The sequence below is a fragment of the Xiphophorus maculatus genome, chromosome 24 (genome assembly GCF_002775205.1).
Source record: "Xiphophorus maculatus strain JP 163 A chromosome 24, X_maculatus-5.0-male, whole genome shotgun sequence".
NCBI lineage: Eukaryota > Metazoa > Chordata > Actinopteri > Cyprinodontiformes > Poeciliidae > Xiphophorus > Xiphophorus maculatus.
In genome coordinates, this window is record NC_036466.1 from 406,513 (window position 1) to 432,404 (window position 25,892).

The following is a 25,892-nucleotide window of genomic DNA, read 5'->3' on the forward strand; positions in this document are numbered from 1 at the left end:
TGGATTCTCTGTAGGGACGTTTATTTGAGTGTTCACCCCTGAGGCTGACTGAGGCCTTGTTGTAAACTTGCGCATTGGTCTAATTAGACCATTGCGCCTAACTATACTAACTTTTTTCACTAGTGTGTCTACACCATGTTGATTGATTGCTACACATTTGTAATAACCACTATCTGATATCTGAGTCTTTAGGATTTGAAGAGTACCATTAAAAGTCACCAGTGCTTTGGAATAATTAGCTCGGAAATAAATTATTTTGTTGTTTGGTAGAATCCAGTTTATTTCAGCATCAGGAGAACTGGATGCTGGACAGTCCAGAGAAATGGAGTTTCCTGCAAATTCCTCTATTGATGCAATTGATGTGTCCTCCCCTGTGGGAGGACTAGAGGATTCCTGGACAGTTAGATAGAAGGAAAGCACAGCAAAATCTCCTTGAACCTTGGCGATGCAGTAGTAAGCTCCAGTGTCTCTGTGAGTTACTGCTTTAATTTTCAACCTTCCATCTCTGGAAACAGAAACCCTGTTTTCAGGACTCCTAAATGGCCTGTTCAGCTTGGAACTGTCTGGCAGCATCCACTGAATTACTGGCAGGTCAGAACTGTGCACATTACAGGCCATTTCATTTGAACTTCCAAGGATAACACTCATAGCATTCTGTGTTCTGTTTGTTGACTCGATCATGACCCAGTTCCTCCTGAGTGTTTGCTGAAGCTTGATGTCCACTGTCTCTGAGAAGTTTGTCCTCAAAATTAACTTTACCATGCTGGTTGATGACTGAGGCCGGTTCAGTTGTAGTTCTATGGATGGTTGCATCAGCCATGCAGGCTGGGCTGACACTTTGGCTTTAAGACCTGTGTAGTAGTGGGCATCCTGCACAGAGTCCTGGTTATATACATGTGGTGGGTACGGCTCTTGGCTTGGAATGACTAGTTGTTTTAAATGGGCTGGAACGTTGCTGTAGTATGCAATCAGTCTCCACAGCTGCTCGTATTTTTCTCTGTCAACAGAACACTGAAGGTCTACTGAGAAGCTAACGTTTGCGACCAGCTGAAGCTGGTTGACCTGCTCCCAGCTTACCTTGGCAGGTTCTTTTAGCTTGTGAGCACTGCACTCCAGATCTAACTCATTCCCATGCTCATCAGAGAGGCCAAGAGATATGTTACCAATGGGCTCATTAAAGTCCTCTGAGGTCAATGTCTCACTTTCAGAATATTCTAGAGATGTAATTCTATGAAGGAAACTGATGACTGGGCTATTGCAAACCAGAGGATGAGCAGCTTGGAGTTCCTTTTCCTTCACTTGTGTGGGAGAAGAACACATAGGACACAGCTGGCCACCTGAAAGGGCTCTGTCCTTTTTACATTTTAGAACCCCTGTAGCAGAAAAAAAGAAGAAAAAAGTCAACATATGACTTATAAAAACAATATGAATAAGGGTTCATTCACAGCAGCCCTGTTTAATTGAACTCTACTTTATTTCCCTATAAAACATGGTTTGTTAATGAATGTGCAATCAAACTCTGATGCGGACCAAAGAAGCTAACTCTGATTCACCTACAAATCTACATGTCATTCTTTAGGTCTGAAGTGAAATCTAGTGCAGTTTGAATGTGAACAGCAAGCAGACCGGAGATTGTGCCAAAAGAAGGAAGCACAGCATTCTGGTTAAAGACAACAAAAATAAACACGAGTCTAGAGCTAACAGGACAAATGGCTTGTAGTTTATTACCAAAAGCAAAGGAGAAATCCAACAAACACTAAAATCTGACGCCACTCCATTTTGTTTACATTTTGCGAAAGAGGAAGTTGCGCTCAGTGTCTTCAGAGTTTTCATGTTGTTTCCTTCAGTATTTCTTGGTGGAGCATCTCCACCGGTGAGAGTGTGATTAGGGTCTACAAGGGTCTTGGCTTGTTTGACACAGTGCAGTGTGAAAAAGCGAACCACACAAGATGAAAATGTAACAAGTGTTGCAGTTTCAGTCCCCAATCAAACAGAGTCTACTGGACCTAACCCTAAGAATAATAACAATAATTATAATCTGACCTGGTGAAGTTTTTTCCCAGTCATGCAACCAACTCATACTGCAGTCACAGGTCCAGGGGTTCCCATGGAGGTACAGGTTCTCAAGCTGTGGTATGGTCTCCACCAGCTGGAAGGGGAGGGATGTGAGTGCATTGTCAGATAGGTAGAGGTGTCGCAGGGTAGAGATGTAGAACTGGCCCATCAGAGTGAAGGTGGTGAAGGTGGCAGGATGCAGTTGTTGAAGCTGGTTTCCCTCCAGCTGCAGAAAGCGTAAGGAAGTGAGTCCCTGGAAGGCGTCCGGATGGATGAGTTCTATCTGGTTGTGATCCAAGTGCAACCTGGTCACAGACCACAGCCCCTGGAGAGTGTGCCTGTTGATTTCCTTCAGCTTGTTGTAGCTCATCTTCAGCATCTGAACCAACAAGTATAACAGAAAAGTTCCAATATTAACCAGATTATCAAGACAATTACATGCAAATTAAAACAAGAACCTCAATAATGTTTTATGAAAGAGTGATAAAAAATATTTCTAATCTTATGTTTCAGAAATACTTTATTCAATATTAACCCAACATAAATAATAATAAATGGGAAAGTATTGGACACATCAGTGTTTTTCCTCAGCTAAAATATTTCTAATGGTGCCACTGAAGTAAAATTCAGACCATCTGTCTGTTAAAATGCAGCTACTGTAGTTCACATGTAAGAAGGAATCAATGTGGTTTAGTCCACAAACCAAGTTTGTAAAACATTTGAATAATACAGGAACTAAGTATGAAGGAAATTCTTTGCAAAATCTAAAATCTGTAATCATTCCAGTCCACAGACCAGCTGGTTTAATATGAACTGATGATCTTTCAGAAATTGAAGAACAGTTGGTAAAGGGGAAAAGAAATCTGTTTTTTGTTTGTTCTTTTAATTCAGTTATTTAAACTGCATTTCTGTTCTGAATGTAACTTCACTGCTTATTTTTTGGGGCGACTGTGGCTAAGAGACAGAAAAGTCATTTTGTAATCAGAAAGGCACTCAACCCAAAGTCCCACTGATCTGCATATTGGTGTTTGAATGACTGAATGCCTCTGTTTTATAAAGTGGTAAATACTGGAAACACTATGACTTCTACCCATTTATCTTTTTCCAACATATAAAGTCCTGCATAAGCACTGCTGATACTTTCTGTGAACCCAGTACTGGTGAAATGAACATTTTCTTAAAAGTAAGAATTTGAAAAGTTTGAAATGCATTTCTGTTCAGCACCTTTGAGTCAATACTTGATACAATCCCACAAAACAGTTTTCAGAATGTTAAGATATTATCAACTGGAATTTATTTTGACAACAATAAATCAAAATTCTTATTTCAATTAGAAATTTATTATGATAAATGTTCAATACAATACATGCCCATTTCTGCTGGATGGTTGGTTGATTGATTGATTGATTGATTGATGTACCTGAAGTGATGCCAGGTCCCTGAACGCTCCATCAGGCAGAGAGTGAATGTTGTTCCCATGGACCATCAGCAGCTCCAGCTTCCCCAGCCCAGACAGTGAAGTGTCACTTATTTTATAAATGCTGTTGAACCTGAAACAAACAATCTGTGAGGGCAATTGAACAAACCTGCACTGGAAACATCAACCTGAAACACACTCTTACTACATCCTGGTAATACCAAGGATGGAAAAAACCCCACTGACCCCAAGTTTATGCGCTTCACGTGCTTGGGTACCGCTGCTGGGACGGTGAGGAGGGAGCGGAACGTGCAGTGGAGCTCAGCAGGCTGAGGGCAGGAGCAGGGCCGGGGGCAGGGAGTGGACACCACAGGAGACAGGAGCACCAGCAGAGTCTGGAGGACCCACAGGGTGGAGTGCTCCATCTTCATCCAGAGAGACTGACACAGCAGCTGCTTGGAGGGCCCGACTTCAACAACCACAATGTTGGAAAGTCTGTGATCTGCTGGTTTCAACTGAATTCACATCTTGAACATGTTGCAATGAATGTGAAGATGGTGTCACTTCAGTCACAATGCGAAAAAAATGCAAATTGTTGCTTAATCCTAAGGGCAACTCATTGTTACAATATCAAGTTGCTCTTACCTTAAAGTACTGAAAACCTTTCTGCAGGAATTCCCTCATGTCCCATTTTGTCATGTGTGAACACAAAGCTAAAAATCACAAACTGATAAAGAAACAAGTTGGAGTCACAGACTGGAACTGGAAGTGTTTTTTAAAAAAAAAAAAAAGAAACAAAAAGATGGTGTTAGGTCCAAGCAGCAGAGTGCTGTCCTCACTCCCAGTCTGAAGCGAGTGAAGGAGCAGCTGCAGAGCGATCGCTGGAGACGCAGCGGGAGGAGCAAGGAAAGTTTGAAGGAGGGCAGAACATTTGCTCCCACAGCCAGGCATACTGCTGCTAAGGAGGAATGCTGCTGAAGTGTTGCTTGGATAACTTTGATTAGAATGACAAAGACTGACTTCAACAGCTGAATACAGAAAGGCTGAGAGGAATAAAACAGCAGGAACAATATGTTTCAATGAGAAGGAGTAAAACTGGGCTTCTGCTATGATTCTTCTCCCTTTGTTTCCCTGTTTGTCTGTCAGGACTCAAGTTCTGAATCAGCCACCAAATACTTAATGGTGTGATGCAGAGCAGAGCAAAAACTGTCACTGGTGCAAAGTCAGTAAATGGAAAAACAAAATATTTCCTTGTTCAGGTGTGTCACATATTTCTCTTACCCTCCGTTGATTTAAAGGGATTGCAGGATGTTCTGCATACAGGTTACAGCTACCTGCAGCAATAGAGTCTCCATTAAGTATAATGGGGCATTCTATTTCATTTCTGAAGTTTTTCCCAGGCGGAAGGTGAAGCTTGCTGAGCAGCTCCGAGTTTGGTGTCCAATATGGCTGCACAGAACGGATCAACAGCTCCCAGTATGAACTATATTCCACCATTTCTGTGGAATGTGACTCCAAACTGCTTTACAGAAAATGTTCCTATTCACTATTTTTTTCATAACTAAAACAAATTACAGAAAACAGGCAGTGACGTGTTTTGGGGGCAAATTTTAGCTATTTGGCTGTGGGCCCTAACTGTATTTTTTATTGTTTTATTTTTTGTAAAATGTGTCAAGATGACATTTGTTGTGAACTGGCGCAACATGAATAAAAGTACATTTAATTAAATGCATGTTTAATTAAATTCAGTAAAAATCTCTCAATATTCTGACATTTAGCAAACAGAAATAATTTGAATGAACATAACCAAACCAAACCAGAAAAGCTTTAATCTAATGGTATACCATTCAGTTTTTTTACACTGCATGTAAACATGTGACTCACCTTTATGTCTCCTGTGTGAGAACAGTTTGATTGAGATGAATTAACAGGTATTTGCAGGACTTATGATAAAACTGGCATCTACTGAGTTCAGCTGTAAGCTCTTATGTCCGAGTAAAAGGTGTAAGAAAGCATTGTTTTTCATCCTGATGTGTCAGTGTAAAGAGAGGGCAGCTGGGTGCTGGAGCAACCAACATGGGCCTCTTATTAACCCTGACTCACACATAACCAGCATGCAGAGGACAGGCACAGACACATCCAGGCAGACTCCCAGAACAGCAACGGCCCACCCAGGAAACCTAAAGCTGACAAAGACCGCCTGAAGACGGACAGCTCAGTGTGCCTCACAATGGGTTTTGTTTTTCTCAGATAAAACTGGCTCTCCTCAGTCTGGAAACTTTAGCTTTTCAAGTTCCTTTGCTGCTGCTCATCACTTGGGCATTGCTTGACTTCTACACACAGCTTTGGTGTTTTGGTTAAAGTGCTGCAGTGAAAATCAGAGAAGGACTCGTGTCCATCACATTTCACCCCAATTTGTTGCTCCAGCCACTAGAGGTCTGGAGCAGCAGCCAAACGAAACCTGCTGTTAGCTCTTTGTGACCTGCTGCTCAAATTAGACCAAAGCTCAACTTTTTGGTTAACATGAAAAGTGGAGAACACTGACCTTGCACATGATCCTGAAAAAAACTATTCCCATTGTGAAACATGGTGGTGGCAGCATCATGCAGGGGGCTGATTCACTTCAGCAACAGGAAGACAAGGTGCTAAATAGAAATGCATGCAACATTTTTCAGATGTATATTTCTTAGGACTGAAACAATTATTCAAAGTATTTGTGATTAACTGATTACTGAAATAATTGTCCACAAATGTATTAATCAATTAATTGTTAGCTAGAATACAGAAACTCTTAAAATGGCCGTTTCTTGAAACAAGCAGAAAGTCAAAACTGTAGAAAAATATTTACACTTTGCATTAAAGATTAAAAAAATCTTCTGTCTGTACACAACAACAACAACCATGACGTAAATTTAGCTGTTAAATTATTTAAAAAAGAAACAGATTAATAGACAGTATTTTAAAGGAATTCTTTCAATGCATTTTAGGCTCTAAAATTTCTATTTTATTATTGAAAAAACTAATTGGATTATTTGATTATTTGTGTCTTTTAATGTAGTTCTAATGTTGTGTAAAAAAGGCTAAAGTGGTTAACTGAAAAATCTGCATTATGTGCCATTTTTAAAAATCTGATTAATTGATTAATTATAAGAATAATTGATAAAATAACCACTAACCAAAATAACCATTAGCTGCAGCCCTAATATTTATCGACTGCATATTTTATATCTATTATCGTTTTCATGCCACTGCTAACCCTCCTTTGTGTTGTTCTGTTTGTGGCACAAAATGCTGAAAAGTTAAAAGGGTGTGAATACTTTTGCAGGTTCTGGATGATCAACTTTTCATAACAGCAGGTTATTAATTTCACTTATGTTTTTGCAGATGATGCTGTGATGGGCAGTTTGACACAGAGACTCACAAGTAATGTTTAAATGAGAATCAGGAAAACCTGAGGATTCATTACCAAGACAGACTTTCAGCCACTTCAGCAGCTTTGGGTTTAATGGCTGAGAGATTTACAGATCAGCTGCATGAAGCCGTTCCAGTGAAAAAAAGATCAAGCTGACAACCTGATACCAGTGAGCAGACCAAGCTGTCTAAACAGAGCAAATGGACACCAAACAAAACTGAGAAAATTTTACAATCATCATATAGTAATAATCTTACCTCCAGATGACCTATATTTTTGTGTTTGCAACTGGAAACAGTTTGGGCATTTCCTCTCACAGGAGCAGAAATTTCTCGATGGGAGACCTGATGAAACCTCAGTGGAGAACACTAAATCTGTCCTGGTTCATTCAAATCTGGATACACAAATATAAAATCTCTGTTTGCATGTTCCTGTTAGTGGAATGCAGCATAAAAAACTATTACTTTCATTTCACTTAAAACTTGACCAAGTTCATTTCAGGCAGCTAATGAGACTAAATTGACTGTCAGACTCAGTTTATTTCAATAAATTACAAGATCAATCCTCATCAAAGACTTATGTAACAGCAACATTCCTGAGAGAAAACATCCATCACAACTAACAATACAATACTTTTACTTCATCTTCTCTTTGTACATTTTCTGAGGTTAATTCATCTTTTAATTTAAGCTATAAATGAGCAACTACAACAACTTCCATCTTGTCATGTAGAATTTATCAGGATGTTGAGTAAAATCCAGGTATTTTGTTATTATTACTCTATTTGTTTTAATTTCTTTGTTACTTTCTTCATTGATAACAATCCCAGATTGCAAAGGGTGTTTTGTTCCAAGAGGAACTGGTTCAATTCACTAAAAATATTGCATAGGCAATACTGAGGAAATGGATGTAAACTTATAAACTTGAAGTAATTATTTTTGTCACTTTTGGTAAATACAGATAATCTTGGTAACTCCAGACCTGCAACAGGAGGGGAGAAAAGTCTTTTTTTCCAGTGTATGTAAAGTTCTAGCTTCAGCTTTCAGATGGATTTGTGATTTAAGAAGCCATCTAACATCTGAATGAAAACAACTGAATTCAAAAGAAAGCTGGTAGCAGTACATCACTCATGGTGTTTATGATGTGGTCCCATTCAAATTTCAAGTTCCCCTCCTGCTTTGTGACATTTTCCATGCTTGTTTGCTGAAATCTAGAGAAGTTCAACACATCCAGCTCACCGACTGAATGAGATTTGGCTCAGTTATGTTTAATGGGTCTTTATAAAAGTTTTATTGCTTTAAATCAAAGTATAATTAGCCATCTCCGTGAAATAAATTATTTATTTTCAAGAGGTTTGGTCTGTGATGAGAGGATCATGGACCACAGGAATTGGGTGGAAAAGCAACAATGTGCTTTCTGTGAAAGGCCTACAAATACTTAGGCTGTAAAAGTCTTTTGAAAGTAAATGTGCTTCAGCAGAGGAACGAGTGACTGTTTTAATAGAGGAGGAAGAACCAAAACCAATGGTTTGTCATAGCTTCTTATACCACGGGCCACACACCATTTTGAAATAAGAAAAAGTGTCTTAAGTAGTTACACATACTAACTGTAGGATGCAGGGCTGTATTTGCCTAAATCACAGGATGTCCTCTAATCTGCAGCAGCAGATGCTTGATGTTTGTTTTGAAAGAAATAAAGAAGTGAGTTCACTGACGTCAAGTTCCCTGAGTCCTACAGAGCAGAAGACCTGAGACTGGAGCTGAGGGCCACGTTCCAGCAGGACAAGGAACATATGCTGGAGCTGCAACAGTTCACATCCAAGCAGATTCATGTGATAAAACGGCCTAATCAAAGTCCAGACCTAAATGCAAAAAAAAAATAAAGAAAGAAAAACAGTGTCAGAAAGTTGACCTTAGTGAGATAGACTGTGTTTTCCTTTGTCTCTTGCATCCTGTTAACAGACAGGATGTCAAAGCGTAGTTGTGAAGCCCTCAGTGTTTGTTCTGGGACCCTCAGGGCCCCACATCTGTCTTTTGGAGATGATGTGGGTCTACTGGCATCATCCTGTCATGCACTGGAGCCACTCACAGCCAAGTGTGAAGGTGCTGGAATGAAACTCATCCCCCTAAATTTGGAACCAGTGGTTCCTCAGAAGAAAAAGCTACACACCTCCCTCTGGGTCAGGTATAGGTTTCTACCTGAGGTGTAGAAGTTAAAGTGGCATATTGCTCTTGAGTGGTGGTGAGATGGAATCCTCAGTTATGTGCACATTGCTCTGCTCTGTTGTTATAAAAAAAATCTAATTCAAGAAGAAAAAGATTTAATCCCAGATGAGCCCCCAATTTTGTTGCATCCCCTGCTTTGATTTAGTGGATATAAGGGACTGGTGTAACTCTAGACAGTGAATGAGGAGTCAAGATGGCATTTAAGGTGTTTATTTTCTGCCATGTTTTTAAGTTGATTTCGGTGCAGACTGATAAAAGCTTCAGTTCTAGTCAGCATAATAAAAACAACACTGAAAGAAAATATACACACCTGAAAAATAACCTCCCACAAGCACAAAACAGGAGAAGATTCAGTTTAAGCAAAAGGACAGTTCTTCCCTCCAAAAGCAGCTTGACCAAAGTTACATTATTCAAGTCAAGATCAAAGAGGCATTTAAGCCTGTACCACAGCAGTCAAGAGGCCACAAGCACTGAAGTTCAGCTTCACACCAATTAAATAGTGCAACACAGGTAATTGGTTGGCTTGAAACCAAGGAAGCAGCATCCAATCACATTAGAGGAAACAGATGCACAAGACATTACTTCAATGCAAAGCAATCATCCACATTGGGACAGAAACATCTTGATTTACTGTCTCCATTCACAGCCTTCATGACTGGCAGATGGTTTATAAAGTTCAGAGTTATCATTTTAAGTGTCATGGCTCATACTTGACAGTGAAGAATAACCCAGACTATTTTCTCAACAAAAATCACAGTATCTGAAGAAAAATGGCATTTAAACCAACATGCAGGAATCTGTGTCCATCTGTCCCCAAACAGCCACAAATTCCTGAAAAGAAACAGAAAAATCTCACTGAGCCACTGCTTGTATGTGATAGAGAGTCTCTGAAGAGCAAAGCATGACTGGCTGCAGTTTGGACACAATGTCAACACTGATAGAAGCCTAATGGGTGCCTGGAAGGTTCTGCAATAAAATCTCAAACATCTGTTAGTGCATCCCGGTGTTCAGGCTGACTCGACAGCAGAAGGTTGAAAGATTTGCACTTCATTCTTCATTCCCTTTTACTGCTTTTAGTGAGCATGACAGCATAAGGTTAAGTAGATTCCTTTAAGATTTATTCACAGGCCTGCACATTTTCAGCTTCCAGCAGGCAAATTACAATGTAGTGAAAGATAGTGATGCTGCTCCAACTATTAACGTCAGACAGCTTTATGTTCCGGACAAAAGAGGGGAAAAAGTAAGTCATGGCTTGATGGATTCTCAGTCATGACCTTGTCAATCACAAGTACATTTACAGATATTAACATCTGTCAGGTCGTAGCTTTGACAGATTCTGTCTACTGGAACGGTTCTGACCTCATGTAAGATCCTGACCTGAAGCAGATGATGGAGGAATGCTTTCACTTTCTATCACATAATATCTGTTATTTACAGCTGAAATTAGATATTTACATAATATAAAAATAAAAAGATACATATTTTTTCTAACTGTCTGAAGTTAAATCAAACCAAACGTTTTTTATTTTAGCTTAGTTAGAATTACGGAAATTATTTCTATTTACTAAATGCCGGAAAACTTAGTGAGGACGTATTTTAGAGATTGTTTTTGTAGCTTTCCTTGAATTCATGCATTTGGTCAGGATGAGATAGAACTGTCTCTCTCACATTAGATAGCTGGAGTTCTGCTTCATTCCTCCTGACAGAACTGAGCTTGTTTTCGCCTCACTCACACACACCTTTCCAGACCTCTTCTCTATAAAACATCTTCTCTATAGGACTGAGATCAGGACTTTGTGATGGCCACACCAAAAACTTAATTTTATCTTGAGATTTCATAACCACTTTGGCCTTATGCTTAAAGTTGTTGTCCATTTTTAAGTCCACTTTGTGTCCAATCTTTTATTTCCTGGCTGTTTTTTAGATGTTGCTTCAGTATTTCTCCATAATGTTCCTTCCTCATGCTGATATCTATTTTATGAAGTGCACCAGTTCCTCCTGCAGCCAAACAACACTACACCATGATACTGCCACCCCCATACTGTACAGTTAGGATGGTGAAATCATCCAGTTGTTCCTCTAAATGTAAAGACAGTCATTATGATCAAACAGTTCCACCGGAGTTCCATCAAACCACAGGACAGGCCTCCAACAATGAAGCTTTTACCTCTGTGTGCATGCAAGCTAACTTTTTATGTTACTTTTGAAGTAAAAGCTTCTTCCTCACTGAGTGACTTTTCAGAAAAAAATCTCTAAAAAATGTTTAGGCTAAACCTAAACAAGAGGAGTTTGGTCAGATTTAACTTCAGACAGAGAAAAAAATGTTTTTATTCATTCTGGTTTCAGTTACAAAGTTTTTTCCTCAAAGGCACAATGCATGGAGGAAATCTAACATTGCACATCATCCTGAAAACTTCATTGCCATGAGGAAACCGATAGAAAACATAGAAAAAAAATTGTATTCTTTGCAAAACCAAAAGGCGTGATCTTTTTGGATTTTTATTTACAAAATGTATCCGAATTGTGCATCATTTGTTTTCTCTTGTGCAAGTTTTTCAAATATTCTACATCAGAAAGCAGTTGGTGTTGCTCTAGCTTACTCTAGTTGCAATGGGACAAAATGTGGAAAATTTCAATGGGTGTGAATACTTTTGTAATTACTGAGATGCTGTGGTCTGAGTAAAAGGTTCCCATGTGTAGCTCTGGCTGTCAGAGGAGTCTGTTCAGGGATCAGGTGTTAGTTAGTATCAAGGAGATTTGGGTTCTGGCTCCTCTGTGTCATTCTTGTTTGGTTGAAGCAGCCATTAATATTTATAATCCATAATAGAGCTGTCCCAAAGGATTCAGCAAGACATAAAGTCTGCTAAAACACAGTTTAGTAAGTTGAGGATTAGAACAGATCCTGTTTCATTCATGTTTTCCTTCCCGTGTAATTAAAAGGCTACAGAGACTAAGAGTGCCAGGTGACGTATGCAGGCCAGGATGTGACACAACTCCACTAAACTATTTAAGGATAATTGATTAAATCTGGGCTCATGATTCTGAGGTTTTTATAACTGGATTAAAAAAAATCTTTTAAATAAATAAAAACTGAACCAAGCAAACTAAACAAAAGGAAAACCATCACAAAAATCAGTGTGTAAAAAGTAGCTGTTAGTGTGTGTGGTTATGGTTTGCTCATGGTGTGGTTTAGGGGTTACTTGATGTCACAATATTTTTTTTTACCTGTAAGAGTTCTCTACAGTAGAAGGAGGGACTGGATTAGTCGGCATGCTTTTCCCTCTGTCTGCCATATTGGATTTAACAAACAAACTCCTATTTTTTGCTGAAACGTCATTTGTAAGTTCAATTTGTCTTATTTCAGGAATGTGCATTTGAAACTGGACCAAAAATACTTTTGTGTTTTTACAGTGTGAAATGTTTCCTTTGTTAACAAGAGTGGAGCCCAGTTTAACAGCTGCAGCTGCCTGTCACCCAGTGTGAAGGCGACTCTGCTCATTACATAATTAATGACCATTTACAGCAGAAAAGCTCAAGAAATATATTTCCCTCTCTTTTTATACCTTATGTTATAAATCTTAATGAGCAAATTGGCATGCAGAGAACTTGATGTCACCAGTTTGCAGGGCTGCAGCAGACTGGTCGGTGTGCTGGTGGTTTTAACGCAGAACCACCTGAGGCGGAGCAGCAGGGCAGACAGCAGCTGGCTGCCAGCTGCTGCAGAACTTGGCACACATGAAACAGAAACACTAATTATAGGAAGGACTGGGAAAAGAGTTAATATACATTAAACACAAATACATAAGCAGTCAACTATGTAGCATCACTATGTTACCATTCTGAGGCAGAACGCTATAAGAGTACATACTGCAATGTGAAGCACGTACTTTACATTAAAAATCTATGATCCACAAAATAAAAGCAAAAGGAATACAAATACAGAAAGGCAGGTTCTCTGCCTGGAAGATAAGCTGTTAGAGGTCTACAGATCCCAGCATGTTCACATGTTAAAATGGCCTAAAGTCCATATCTACACTGGGTAAGGAAAGCATTCAGTCCTCTTTAAATCTTTCAGAGTGGAGTTGGAAATTTAATAATAAAAAAATTATGAGAAAAACTTACAAGAAAACCACAGGGAGCCAGAGGAGAACAAAGAGAGAGAGAGAGAGAAAGAGGTATGGGATAAATAAATCTAACAGTAAAGAATAAATAGATCTAAGATACTAAACTAGAGATAGAAGGAATAATTAGACACAAAAATAAACATAATTAACTAGAATTACAAGGGAAGGACTGAAGTAAGGTAAAATAGAAACAAAACAAATAAAATACTAAAGAATAAACAAACCTCAAAACACAGGATCCTAGGAATATGTGGTTGTAATGTTTATTTTAAAGATCATATTTTTTTTTCTTTCTCTTTTGACTCATTTTGAGCTTGTTGTTTTGTTTTTATGTCTGTTTCATATGACTGGCCAACAGTGTTGGTTTAAAGTGTTTTATAAATTATATTGTTTTGTATTTATTCATATTTTTCAAACATGTTTTTAAAAGCAAAGAAAAGTAGGACAAGAGAAAGCATGTGCATACATAAACAAGAACAAAATTATCTCACACTTTTCGTTTTGAAAAGGAGAAGGAAGAAGTGAACACTTTTATAATCCTCTTATCTCAAGTTTAATTTGTTCAATTTAATGTGAACAAAATGTGAAAAATGTGAATAATTAAGAATTTCTTTACATTCCAAACGAGGAGTCAAAACCAGGAAACTGTAGGATGACGTGTTTTCATTGGTGATGCTGAAAGCTAAATATTCATCCTCCTTAAACTTTTAATGTACAGAGTCCCTGAGCTTCAACCAAGTAAGACTATAAAGTTCAATGTAGCAGACAGTGAAAACATACAGAGGGAAGCTGAGTGTGTTTGTGGCTTCACACTGGGAGGTCTTCCATGCTTACAGTAGAACTCGTCCAGGAAAGGACCAGACAGAAGGTTTGGTCATCACAAAGTTATGCAGATGAATAATGTGCAAACTGCAGTTCCATGGGAGAACACCTGTTTGTGAGCAGGCGTTCTGTAATGTTGGCTTGTCTCACTCCTGAAAGGTCTCACTGTTACTCATGGCAACCTAACAAGACTTGGATTTCCACTGCATAATGCTGTAAACTTGTTGCTTCAATTATTTGTTTTCACGGTAATAAAGCAGCATCCCTGCTCCTGTAGGTCCCAGTGGAGGTATCAGAGTCTATGACAATAACTTCACATATTAGACACATCCACTCATTCAGTAACTCCCTCCCCCAGGAGCAGCATCCTCTCAGCTGCATCAGCTCCCCTGGGCAGCAGCCAGTCTCAGCTGGGGGAAGGGAATCCAGCCAGAATCATTTGTCTCCATCAGCAGAGGGACATGTCGCCAGAGAATCATGTTCAGCGATCCATAACGGCTCATAACCCTAAGAGTTTGCAAACCGTTGTTTGCGCAGAGCTGCAAAAGAGCAGACAGAGAGCCAGATTTTCTGAAATTCCGCCCACAGCAGAGGAAGCAGGGATCGAATTGGTCATTTTCCAGCATCAACCAATCAGAGACCAACAAGGCATCAGTCACTCATGTGTCATAAGTGTGAGAAAATGTCTCCACTCCCAGCAACATGGAAATGTCTGCATAGTCATAATCAGGTCAGTAGGTCACAATATTTCTATGAGTTTCCATGTCTGAGCTCAATAAATGTGCAAATAAAAAATCAATACAAGGCAGCTGGAAATCTAAAAGAGACGAAATTATGGGAATCTAAGCACACTGGAAAAATGTTTCCTTGAACCAACTTTAAAAAAATTGGTGATTAATAGCTTGTGAATAAAATTGTTATTTGACAAAACTGAACTTTGGCAGAATTTAGGCCTTTTCATTTGCTCCACTTCTGACCAGCATTGTTTCTCTGATCAGTATGGAAATTCTCCAGCACTTCATGTTCTCCAAACACCTGATTTTGGTTGTACTACTACTAAAAATAAAGGTAATCTTATCAGTCATCAAAGAGGCTTTGTAAAACATAATGGTAGTGAATGGAAGCATCTGGAAGTTTCACTTTTTTACATATCATTAGTCACTATTTGTCTAATAATTGATGTGCATTACAGTAATGTGGCAAAATACACTGCCTGGCCAAAAAAAAAAGTCGTCACCAAAAATGGTCACACTCTCTAATATTTTGTTGGACCGCCTTTAGCTTTGATTACAGCCCGCATTCGCTGTGGCATTGTTTCAATAAGCTTCTGCAGTGTCACAAGATTTATTTCCATCCAGTGTTGCATTAATCTTTCACCAAGATCTTGTATTGATGATGGGAGAGTCTGACCACTGCGCAAAGCCTTCTCCAGCACATCCCAAAGATTCTCAATGGGGTTAAGGTCTGGACTCTGTGGTGGCCAATCCATGTGTGAAAAAGATGTCTCATGCTCCCTGAACCACTCTTTCACAACGTGAGCCCGATGAATCCTGGCATTGTCATCTTGGAATATGCCCGTTCCATTTGGGAAGACAAAATCCATTGATGGAATAACCTGGTCATTCAGTATATTCAGGTAGTCAGCTGACCTCATTCTTTGGGCAGACAATGTTGCTGAACCTAGACCTGACCAACTGCAGCAACCCCAGATCATAGCACTGCCCCCACAGGCTTGTACAGTAGGCACTAGGCATGATGGGTGCATCACTTCACCTGCCTCTCTTCTTACCCTGATGCGCCCATCACTCTGGAACAGGGTAAATCTGGACTCATCAGACCACATGACCCTCTTCCATTCCTCCAGAGTCCAATCTTTATGCTCCCTAGCAAACTGAAGCCTTTTTTTTCTGGGTAGCCTTAGTGATTAGAGGTTTTCTTACGGCTACACAGCTGTTCAATCCCAACCCCTTCAGTTCCCTTTGCATTGTGCGTGTGGAAATGCTTTTGCGTTCACAATTAAACATACTCCTGAGTTCTGCTGTTGTTTTTCTTCGATTTGATTTGACCAAACGTTTAAGTAATCACCGATCACGATCATTCAGGATTTGTTTCCGACCACATTTCTTCCTGGAAGACGATGGTTCCCCACCATCCTTCCAGTTTTTAATGATGCGTTGGACAGTTCTTAACCCAATTCTAGTAGTTTCTGCAATCTCCTTAGATGTTTTCTCTGCTTGATGCATGCCAATAGTTTGACCCTTCTTAAACAGACTAACGTCTTTTCCACGACCACAGGATGTTATCTTTTGCCATGGTTGTTTAAGAAATGAGGAGTTACTCATTGCATCAGCTGGGGTTAAATAACTTGTTGCCAGCTGAAAGATAATCGCCTATGCAGTACTTATCCAATAGGAGGCTTGCACCTATTTGCTTAGTTAAATCCAGGTGGCGACCTTTTTTTTGGCCAGGCAGTGTATTACACGTCAACAAATAATCAAATCAAGAAAGTATGAGGGACGTTTCAGGAAAGTTCTTAGAAACTGTCTAGTAAGTTCTGGAAGAGTTCCAGGTCAGGTCCGTCAAAGTTTCCTTTCACTTTTTGGAAAGCTTTGGAAAGTTTCAGATAAGTTGAAGGTACAGCAAAGTACAACATTATTTATATCACTGGTAGATTTACCACTTTCATGTAATCAAAATAAACTTTGTTCATCATGTTGTTCATGGAATTTGACTTCACTTCCAATTTGCTCTTAAACATTTTAAATTTTGAGCTTATGCTGGTGGATGTGTTTGTTGATTAGTGTGTGTTGATTATGAAGTCCATAAACAGGATCATGATGTATTTTCCTGGATGGAAGTGAAATCCCTAGTTGACTATATCATTTAACAATTTACAATATTACATTTAAATTTACATATTGTATTTTGTAATACTACAATATTACAGTTTTTGTAATACAACATGTAATGTTAATGTTTTGATTTAAACCTAAAATTAGGGTGATGGTAAGGAGGTTTTCCAAACTTAATGATTTGCCAATACAGATTTTTCATTAGTCATTGAGAAGGGGATCACATTTCTTAAGTAAAATGCAAATAGAAACAAACATTTGACCTGTGTGATGCGATAAGTGTTTCCATTGCAGTTTTGTGAAATGCACTTATTTTGATACAGCCGAAAAATCACCTAATTCTAGCATGTAAACATTTTATTATTATTTTTTTTAAAGGTGGAGTCTTTCCATTTAGCAGTTTTTTTTTGTAATTCCAATTTGCACAAATTTAAGGTCAATGGAAACAGATTCTCGTCTCATTTCCTGCCAATAACAAACTTCTTGGTTGAATGGCAAGCATTTTAAATCTAAATCTGGAAGAGGTATGAATAATTTTGTGTTTAATTATGGGTTCAAAGAAGTTTCATGAATGTTCCAGATAGTACCTGGAAAATTCCATGAATGTTATGAGAAGTACTTGGTAAAAAAACATCAGCTTCAGACGAAAAGATGGAAAAACTGTCAATGAGATTTCAGTGATACGCAGAAGAAACAGAAGAATGTATTCAAGAGGGAATAACGAAGTTCTCTGAAGCTGGCAGGGTAAAGAGGTTCATCTTTTATAGATGGTTTGATAAAATAGGATGGATAGACTTTTCATAAACGGTGGTACTAGATGAAAAGTCTGGGATCCCTGTGAGCCCAGTGGCTGAAGATGACCTGAAAATGAACTGCTTCCCTGCAGGGAAACAAAACTGACACAGTTAGCTGTTAGCTGTCAGCGTCACTTGGTGTGATGACAGTCAGGTGTTTTCAGCTTCATACATCTCCCAGGTAACAACACCCTGAGCTGAGTTTGGAGTTTCACAGGAAGCCGACAGGATGGAACGTCAGCAGAGAATGTGAGGTAAATAATGACTAAGACCTGAGAAAAACCCAGCACAGCTCTCCACAGCCCTTCTTTACTAAAATATGTCAATTTTAAACAGACACCTTCAAATTAAACTGCCAGTTTAATGAATAATAAAAGCTATTTACTGATCTAATATTTCCATACTTGATTTTCAGTTTGTTTAAAATAGAGGTGTTAAAACTTTTTGTCAAGAGGGTCAAAATCGGTGAGACAGTGGTATTTAGGGGCGAACAAGAAAAAAAATATACCACAATCAAGAAAATAAAGTAGTAATCTTTTTGTAGAAAAAAAATGTAGATTCAAAACTTAGCAAGTATTTTGCACATTTGATGTATTAAATAAGAGGCACAATTTTTCTGATCCTTTAAGATCAGATGAACAAATGTATTCTGTTTTTTTTTCTTTTTCTCCGAAGAGTTTCTGCGGCGCTAGTGGCTCATATTTTTTCCACAGTAGGCAGACAGGAAGGAGGGTGAGGAGCGGGGGGAAGACATGCGGCAAAGGTCGTCGGCCTCCAAAGGTGGGGCGTGCTAACCCCCTGCGCCACCACAGCATGCCCCAAATTCATTCTGTTTTAAGAAGAAGATTTGGGTCCTTCTTTCCCAAATTCTTGTTGTATTTAGGCAAGTTTAATAAATGGAATAAATGCTGATTTGGGTCTAACAAATGTGGATAAATGTGTTTTTACTTATTATCAATGATCAGACTAATACTTTGTTAATACTTTGTCACATTTAACCTTTTCCATTGTAAGAAAAGGGTAGCTATTTCAGCTGAGTGAAGCTGACACTTCACGTCAAAGAATTAAGCAAATAGTCTGAGTGGTTAGTGCTCCGTTTGTGCAGGGTTGTGCCGTTAAAATTTTCGTTTGTGCAGCTTTGATGTCTGAAATATTAAAAATTATTTTTTAGGTCATCCAGAGTCACCCCATGTTGCTTCAAAACAAAACAAACTGGGCTACTTCGTTAGTGCTCCGTTTGTGCAGGTTTGTGCCATTGAAACGGTTGTTTGTGCAGCTTTGGTTTTCAAAATATTACAAATTATTTTTTAGGTTATCCAGAGTTCACCATCCCCTCATGTTGCTCCAAAACAAACCTAATTGTGGGCTACTGCTCATTATGAGATATTACATAATTTTCTTTCATACACCAACTGACTTCACCTAAATTGATGACTGTGGCCTGCTCTGGACATAACCACAAAGCAAGCAGTTATTAATTTCGTATGTTATTGTGTAAGTTAAATTCTGCAGATTTTCAGCTGTTGTACAATGTGTACCTTCTTTTGTTTTCCATCCATCCATCCATTTTCTGTTCACCCTTTGTCCCTAATGGGGTCGGGAGAGTTGCTGGTGCCTCTCCAGCTACGTTCCAGGCGAGAGGCAGGGTCACCCTGGACAGGACGGCAGTCTGTCGCAGGGCAACACAGAGACATACAGGACAAACAACCATGCACACAGGGAGAATTTAGAGAGACCAATTAACCTGACTGTCATGTTTTTGGACTGTGGGAGGAAGCTGTAGTACCTGGAGAGAACCCACGCATGCACAGGGAGAACATGCAAACTCCATGCAGCAAGACCCCGGCCGGGAATCAAACCCAGGACCTTCTTGCTGCAACAGCGCTACCAACTGCACCACTGTGCAGCCCTTCTTTTGTTTTGAACTTCAATAAAGATTTAGAACAAGAAGAAATTTGTCTCATTTCAAGAAATGTTTTTAGATAGTAATGTTTTCTCACCAATATAACTCTCTCCACAATAATTGAATCCTGTCAATACAGGACATGCGGCCATGACCGTAACATAATGTGTGTATTTGTATGACTGTTCAACTGTGCTTTGGTTTCGGAGGTGGTTTCAACAATTATATTCACATTGTTGACTTACTTTCTGCTGATTATGCAGCGAAAGGGTAAAAAACGACAACAACAAAAAAAATCCATAGCTAACATTCTAGTTGCTTGAGCAAATAAAGTTTTTGCAGAGTAAAACCGGAAGTGCACTGCAGCGTCATTGGTTCAACAAAGTTCATCCAAGTAATGTTCTTAATATTTAGTAAATATATTTTAAATGCAACGAGTTTCATTTCATCCAATTTCTGACATTAAATGTATGTGCGTGGGCTTCAAGGATTTTTAAAAGCACGTTAAATGTTTTGCCAACTTTGACAAAGTTCTCACACAACGTCAACTGTGATTGGCTTCGCCCACACTGTAGTGAGTGTTGTTTTTGCGGCAGAGCAAGAGTAATTTCAACCTCTCTTTAAAATTATTCTAGCAGTCTGAAAGAAATCGTTTTGAAAGAGTCATCTTTGGAATTTTTCCAACCCTCTGATTTTGATTTTTGAACAAGGTAAGTAAATTTATCCTCAGGTTTCATATAAAATGTTGACTCGATGCAATCCATCCCCATAAAAGCAGAGAGGATGTATGCATGGATAGCTTACATATGCATTTATTTAAATTCACAACTTATATTTGAAGTCCAGAATTTTTAAACCTGTTGAAACAGATAATTTATTCCAAAGGGAAATAAAAATTTAACAAGTACTTAAATTGCCAATTCATAAGACTAGTAACAATGCATTATTGAAAATTATTTTGTAAAGCAAAAATTTTGATGTTTGGAGCAACATGGGGGGATGGTGATGTAATCGGCCAAAATGATAATTTTTAATATCTCAAAAACGAAAGCTGCACTAACAAAAATTTTAACGGCACAAACCTGCACTAACGGAGCACTAACTGTGTAGCCCAGTTTGGTTTGTTTTGGAGCAACATGGGGAGATGCTGAACTCTGGATGACCTAAAAAATCATTTTTAATATTTCAGAAACCAAAACTGCACAAAAGTTTTAACGGCACAAACCTGCACAAACGGAACACTAACCACTCAGACTATTTGCTGAATTCTTTGACGTGAAGTGTCAGCTTCACTCAGCTCTCCAAGCTTGTTTACATTTTGAAAAAGAAGGAAGCTGCCCTTAAGTCTTCTTTTGAGATGTTTGTGTTGTTTCTGTCAGGATCTGTGTTTTTCTGTGTTTATTTCGAGTTTTCTTTGTCACTGTGTCTCCGTGTTGTCCTGTTCGCCCCTTGATTAGTTCCCAGGTGTGTCTCGTTCCCTGATTACCTCCTGTGTATTTAGTGTCACCTGTGTCTTTGTCAGGTCGTTGTCTCATTTTGGCGTCTGTCCTGTGTGTGCACGTTTGTTTCCATCTTCTATGTACCAGTTGCTACCAATGTTGAGCCCTGGCTTCCGCTCTGTCGTGCTGCCTGGTTTTGTGGACTAATTTTGGACTGTTCATCATTAAAAACCATCATTCACACATCTACCTGGATTCTCAGTATCTGCCTCACCACTTCACTCCACCACCTCATCACAGTTTCCTTTAGTGGTTCTTGGTACAGTGCCACCAGAGGGTTTTGATCTTTTAGTGCAGTTTTAAAGCTAACCCCCCCATTTGAAAATGTAAAGACTGTTGCAGTTTTGGTCCCTAATGGAACTGAGTCCATCAGGTGTGAATACAGAACATCAGAATGCTGCTGGCTCTCTTTAACCTGTTACATTCTTTCTACCATTCTTCCATAAGGACCAGATTTGTTAAAATGAATGTCTGATAGTTATTATTTGCTGTTGCTTCTAAACAGAATAAAAAATATTAAGGTGGAAAGGACAAAATTGTTGAAGTGTAAATTTTTTCGAGGGACTCGGTAACCTAAACTGAACATGACAAAATGTGAAAAAGTTGAAGGTTTATGAAGACTTTTGACATCATCTTGACGAAAGCCCATCCTTTAGGTTGTTGAGCAGCTACCTTGGTTCTAGTCAAATAAACATAATATTTCTGATAGGAGTCTCCAAATGCGGAAATACCAGTAGGAAACTGAGTTTTATTCTTCAGTTATTGTAAATGCAGCAAATATTAAGATTGGGTTTAACTTAATGCATATTTGATGCTCTGGAACCTGAGGGGAGATGGCAGCAAACTGAAGTCACTCTTGGAACAAATGAAAATATGATTCTCCTCCTCCCAATCGAACCATGAAGGATTACGGACGACACATGCTTGGGTAACTGCAAACAGAAACCAGAGCCAGGCAGTGAATCATGGTAAACACAGGCTTCTTGTGAGCAAGCACAAGAAAACACAGCCCTGTAAGTGTTCTGGGTTAACAGGATGCAGCAGTGCAAGATAGAAGGCTGGGGAACATATGGAGACTGTATCCTGGCAACCAACAGCAGATAAACACACTGAGCACATGGATGCTCCCACAACTTCTACACAAAAGATCTATAACCACGTCTTTTTATGTATTACATAGTAGTTCAATGCAAAAGTAAAACCAGACATTTCCATTCACACACAGAACCAGTTTCCTCATAGCTTCAACCTAAACTTTTTATTTAGGAATACTGAAATAATTTCTGACACCTCAAACACTTTTCTTTTTGGAAAAACTTACAAAACCAGAAAAAGACCAGGAAGAGAAGTGTCAGCCTGGTTTATTTTTGGGACTAATTTGAAACGAGTCGTGTACCAACATGGACTAAAAGGCCGCTCAGAGACAAAGAAGCTACAAAGGAACATTTAACAAAGGTAACAGCGTGCAAATGCACTCGGGGAACTAACATTTTTATTTTCTGGAGAGATTTCCTGTGGCCTGATGAAGCTAAGTTGAAATGTTTATGTGGAAATACTGGAGAAGGATGTCAGTGCCAGAACATTTGTGCCGGATGCCTTCAAACCTGACCCAGATCCACAAGTTATTTCAGGCACAATGGGTCAAATTGTCAGCTAACTATTGTGGAAAGAAGCCCAAAATATTTGACCCAAGGCAGACTGCTTATATGGCAATTCTACTGAGGAAATGAATCTGAAGAAAGTAATCAAAATATCTCTCAGCCAATAGAAAAACTTCCGATTTTATCGGTACAGACTACACCAAACACAAGTTTCCCCACAGTTAGTTCTTTAGTGACAACATCAGGACATATGTGAAAACTACAGGAAAGGCCCAATTTTTATAGTCCATTTGACATGATGTTGCCATGGAAGACTGTGAATGACATGTTTTTGCTCGACCTTTCCAACTACAGCAGCGTTAGCAAACACAGCTGTTATCAAGAACAGGCCAAATCAGGATTTTCACAAGCGTTTAATGGAATAATATGAGGATAAGGATCAGTTTTCTCTTCCCAAGGTTTATGACTTTGGGTCAACGTTTGAGACTCGTCTGGAAACTCAACATGTGATCCAACAGTTGGTTTGGATTGTTAGAGATGGGCAGGGACACATTTTGGAGTGCTAATTATTAAGTATTAGTTCCTGATAACGATGAACATCATAGAGCTAAGGTAATGAAACGGAGTTCAGCTTCCCTAACCTTAACTCTAACTCTAACACTAAATGCAGGTAGCTGAACGAGCAGATGTTTGAATCTCCTAACTTCTAACTTCACTTGAAATGACTAATCAAAAGCAAACTGCCAACTGCTGGATGGTCTGAGGTACTATGAGTTCTTAGGGACTTTCTGCTCTTTAAATCTCAAGTAATGCAAACAATCAAGCTGTTCAAAAAACCTCTGGACTGGACGTGGATTATTTTTAAAGTGAAAACAATTTGTGGAGTGTGGAGAGTTTCTGAAGGCACTGATCTCTTCCTGTGCATGTCGCTGTGAAACTCGGCAAACAGACCTGACCCATCCATCACCACCCGGCCCCTCATCTGGATGTGATTGAGCCTCTCAGTGCCCCGGATCATCTGGAGACACCAGTAGGACTGAAGTCATTCAGCTTCCCCCAAAATTCTTCAGTTTGCTTTGAATCGTTGCCTGACATTTTATTCCCAGCCCTCGCATTACTTCATTTTTCTCATGGATTTTCATTTTAGCTCTGCCCTCCCTCCAGGCCGTTCAGCCAGGACTGTTTGCAAATTAAAGCCACTTAGCCTCCTGACTCAGCTGCTGCTGCCCTGGCCTTCCACTGGTATCTCACTGTGGAAAACGATGTGGGACTCCGCACCGTTGGAGACATGGTTTTGGCCCTGGTGGAAGAAAACATTAAACATTGTGTGATGTCTGTGAGACATCCATCATTGTGCTGCTAGCCAGCAGCACAATCAGACAGTTCTTTCCTTCTTCATTCAGCCAGCTGTGAGCCAGTGAATCATCCATATTCCTGACAGCTAATGTGTCTTCTTCACAAGTCTCCGTATCTGGGTCTGTGTTTAACTGTATGCAGATGGCCTCACACTGAAACTCAATCGCTAAAACACCTAGCACACATGCCAAGGAGGATGTTTAGATTCCACTTTCTAGAAGGAGAAAAGATTAAATTCCTACCCTGCCAAGCTCTCATCCATCCCATTATGAATCATGAATAAGTCAGTGAAAACATCCAGACTCGGCACTGATGTGTTATCATGGAAATTTGGCCACCTCACACTCAGCAGTCTGGTGTTGGAACATCATCCAGTCATTACTTTTAAATGTGTGTGTGAGTGTGTATCTTCACATCTCTCCAGCAATGGCCCACAGTGTCCAGGCATTCACCAGTGTGAGACAACCTTCTCCCCTTTAAAGACACAGACTGGTTCTGATATGAAGAGCTGCAGCACAGACATACAAATCTGTTCAAATATTTTTATCTGACATAATTATTCTCTTTTGGTTTTTTTGATACATTTGTGGGAGGTATTATGTATTTTCCCGGAAACTAGTGCCATTTTACAGCACAATAAAGTAACTATCCTTAAGTATGTTGCATATATCAAATATGACTTAAAATAAATTGGACTTTGTATTTTAACACATTGAAATTGGGCCTCTGTGTCTTTAAAAACTCCTGGTCTTTCTGAAACTCCGCCTTCAGGAAGTCAACCCAACGTGGCTCCTTTATCAAGCCTTTAACAATGGACCGTACCAAGCTCCGCCCACAACCGACCCACGTGACCGCAAGTCTCACAAATAAAGCCTGCGGCGCGAAAAAACATTCACTCACTATGATGCAGGTACCACCATGTTTGATGGTTGGGTTAAAATCAACTTTTCAGTAATGTTGTGCAGTAGTATCATTCTGTACTACTTTGTGTTGGTCTATCACACAAAACATAATAAATACACTCAGGTTTGTTGTCATAACGCAATAAAAAGTTAATGAGGTGTGAATATTTTTGCAAGCTACTGTAAATGTTTGGGTATATCAGAGATAGAAAGACTGGCTCTGTGCTTTTCAGCTCTAGTTTTACTGTTTCATGTAAACAAGTTGAATCTGGAAATGGATAATGGCAGATTATGGCATTAGTCACCATATATTGTTGCTTCTTTGTGTGCAGATGAATAGTGTGTGTTATCTGAAAAGAACTCGATGACTGTTCAGTCTGCCTCGCTGTGCTATGCTGTTCTCTGAAATCTGAGCTCAGGGATTAGCTGCATTACACCATAAAAACCTCAGCCACAGAGGCTTTTAAACGTCTGTGAAAGCTTTATTTCCCAAATGTGCTACTTCCATTTTGTAAATATAAAAGCTTGGCTTGAATGTGAGGCAGAGTGGCTGGCCTTCACAGAGATGCCGAGATGAGAAGACAAAAGGAAGAGGCTGGACAGGAGATGATGATAAAAGACGCGTCTACTTCTCATTTCCATTCATGAACCATTTCACACAAACATGTGATGCTTGGGAAGCTCAGCAATTTAAAAAAAAACAAGAACAGTTCTGTATATTTTTCTTATTTCCCATTTTCTTACAAGGTGTGTGTAAAGCAATACATGGTTTCAAAAGTGCTCTGAAAAGTTGTTTTTATTCATCCATGAAACAAGGTGGTGGCAGTATCCTGCAGTGGGAAACTGCTGTCTCCATGGCAGCTTCCATCCAATCTGACTGAACTGGAGTTGTTTAGTGAAGAAGAATAAACAAAAGTTCCACAAAAAATT

The 25,892-nt window shown here is 39.2% G+C and overlaps 1 protein-coding gene across 1 annotated transcript; it reads right to left on the minus strand.

Moving 5' to 3' along the window:
• Positions 1-1,698: 1,698 nt before the first annotated feature.
• Positions 1,699-4,103, minus strand: LOC111607660 (matrix-remodeling-associated protein 5-like). Its single transcript, XM_023329832.1, has 3 exons — positions 3,719-4,103; positions 3,476-3,605; positions 1,699-2,434 (listed from the first exon to the last, which is right to left on the minus strand). Exons 1-3 carry the CDS (start codon positions 3,901-3,903, stop codon positions 1,976-1,978), a joined length of 774 nt encoding a protein of 257 aa, XP_023185600.1. The 5' UTR covers positions 3,904-4,103; the 3' UTR covers positions 1,699-1,975.
• Positions 4,104-25,892: the final 21,789 nt, after the last annotated feature.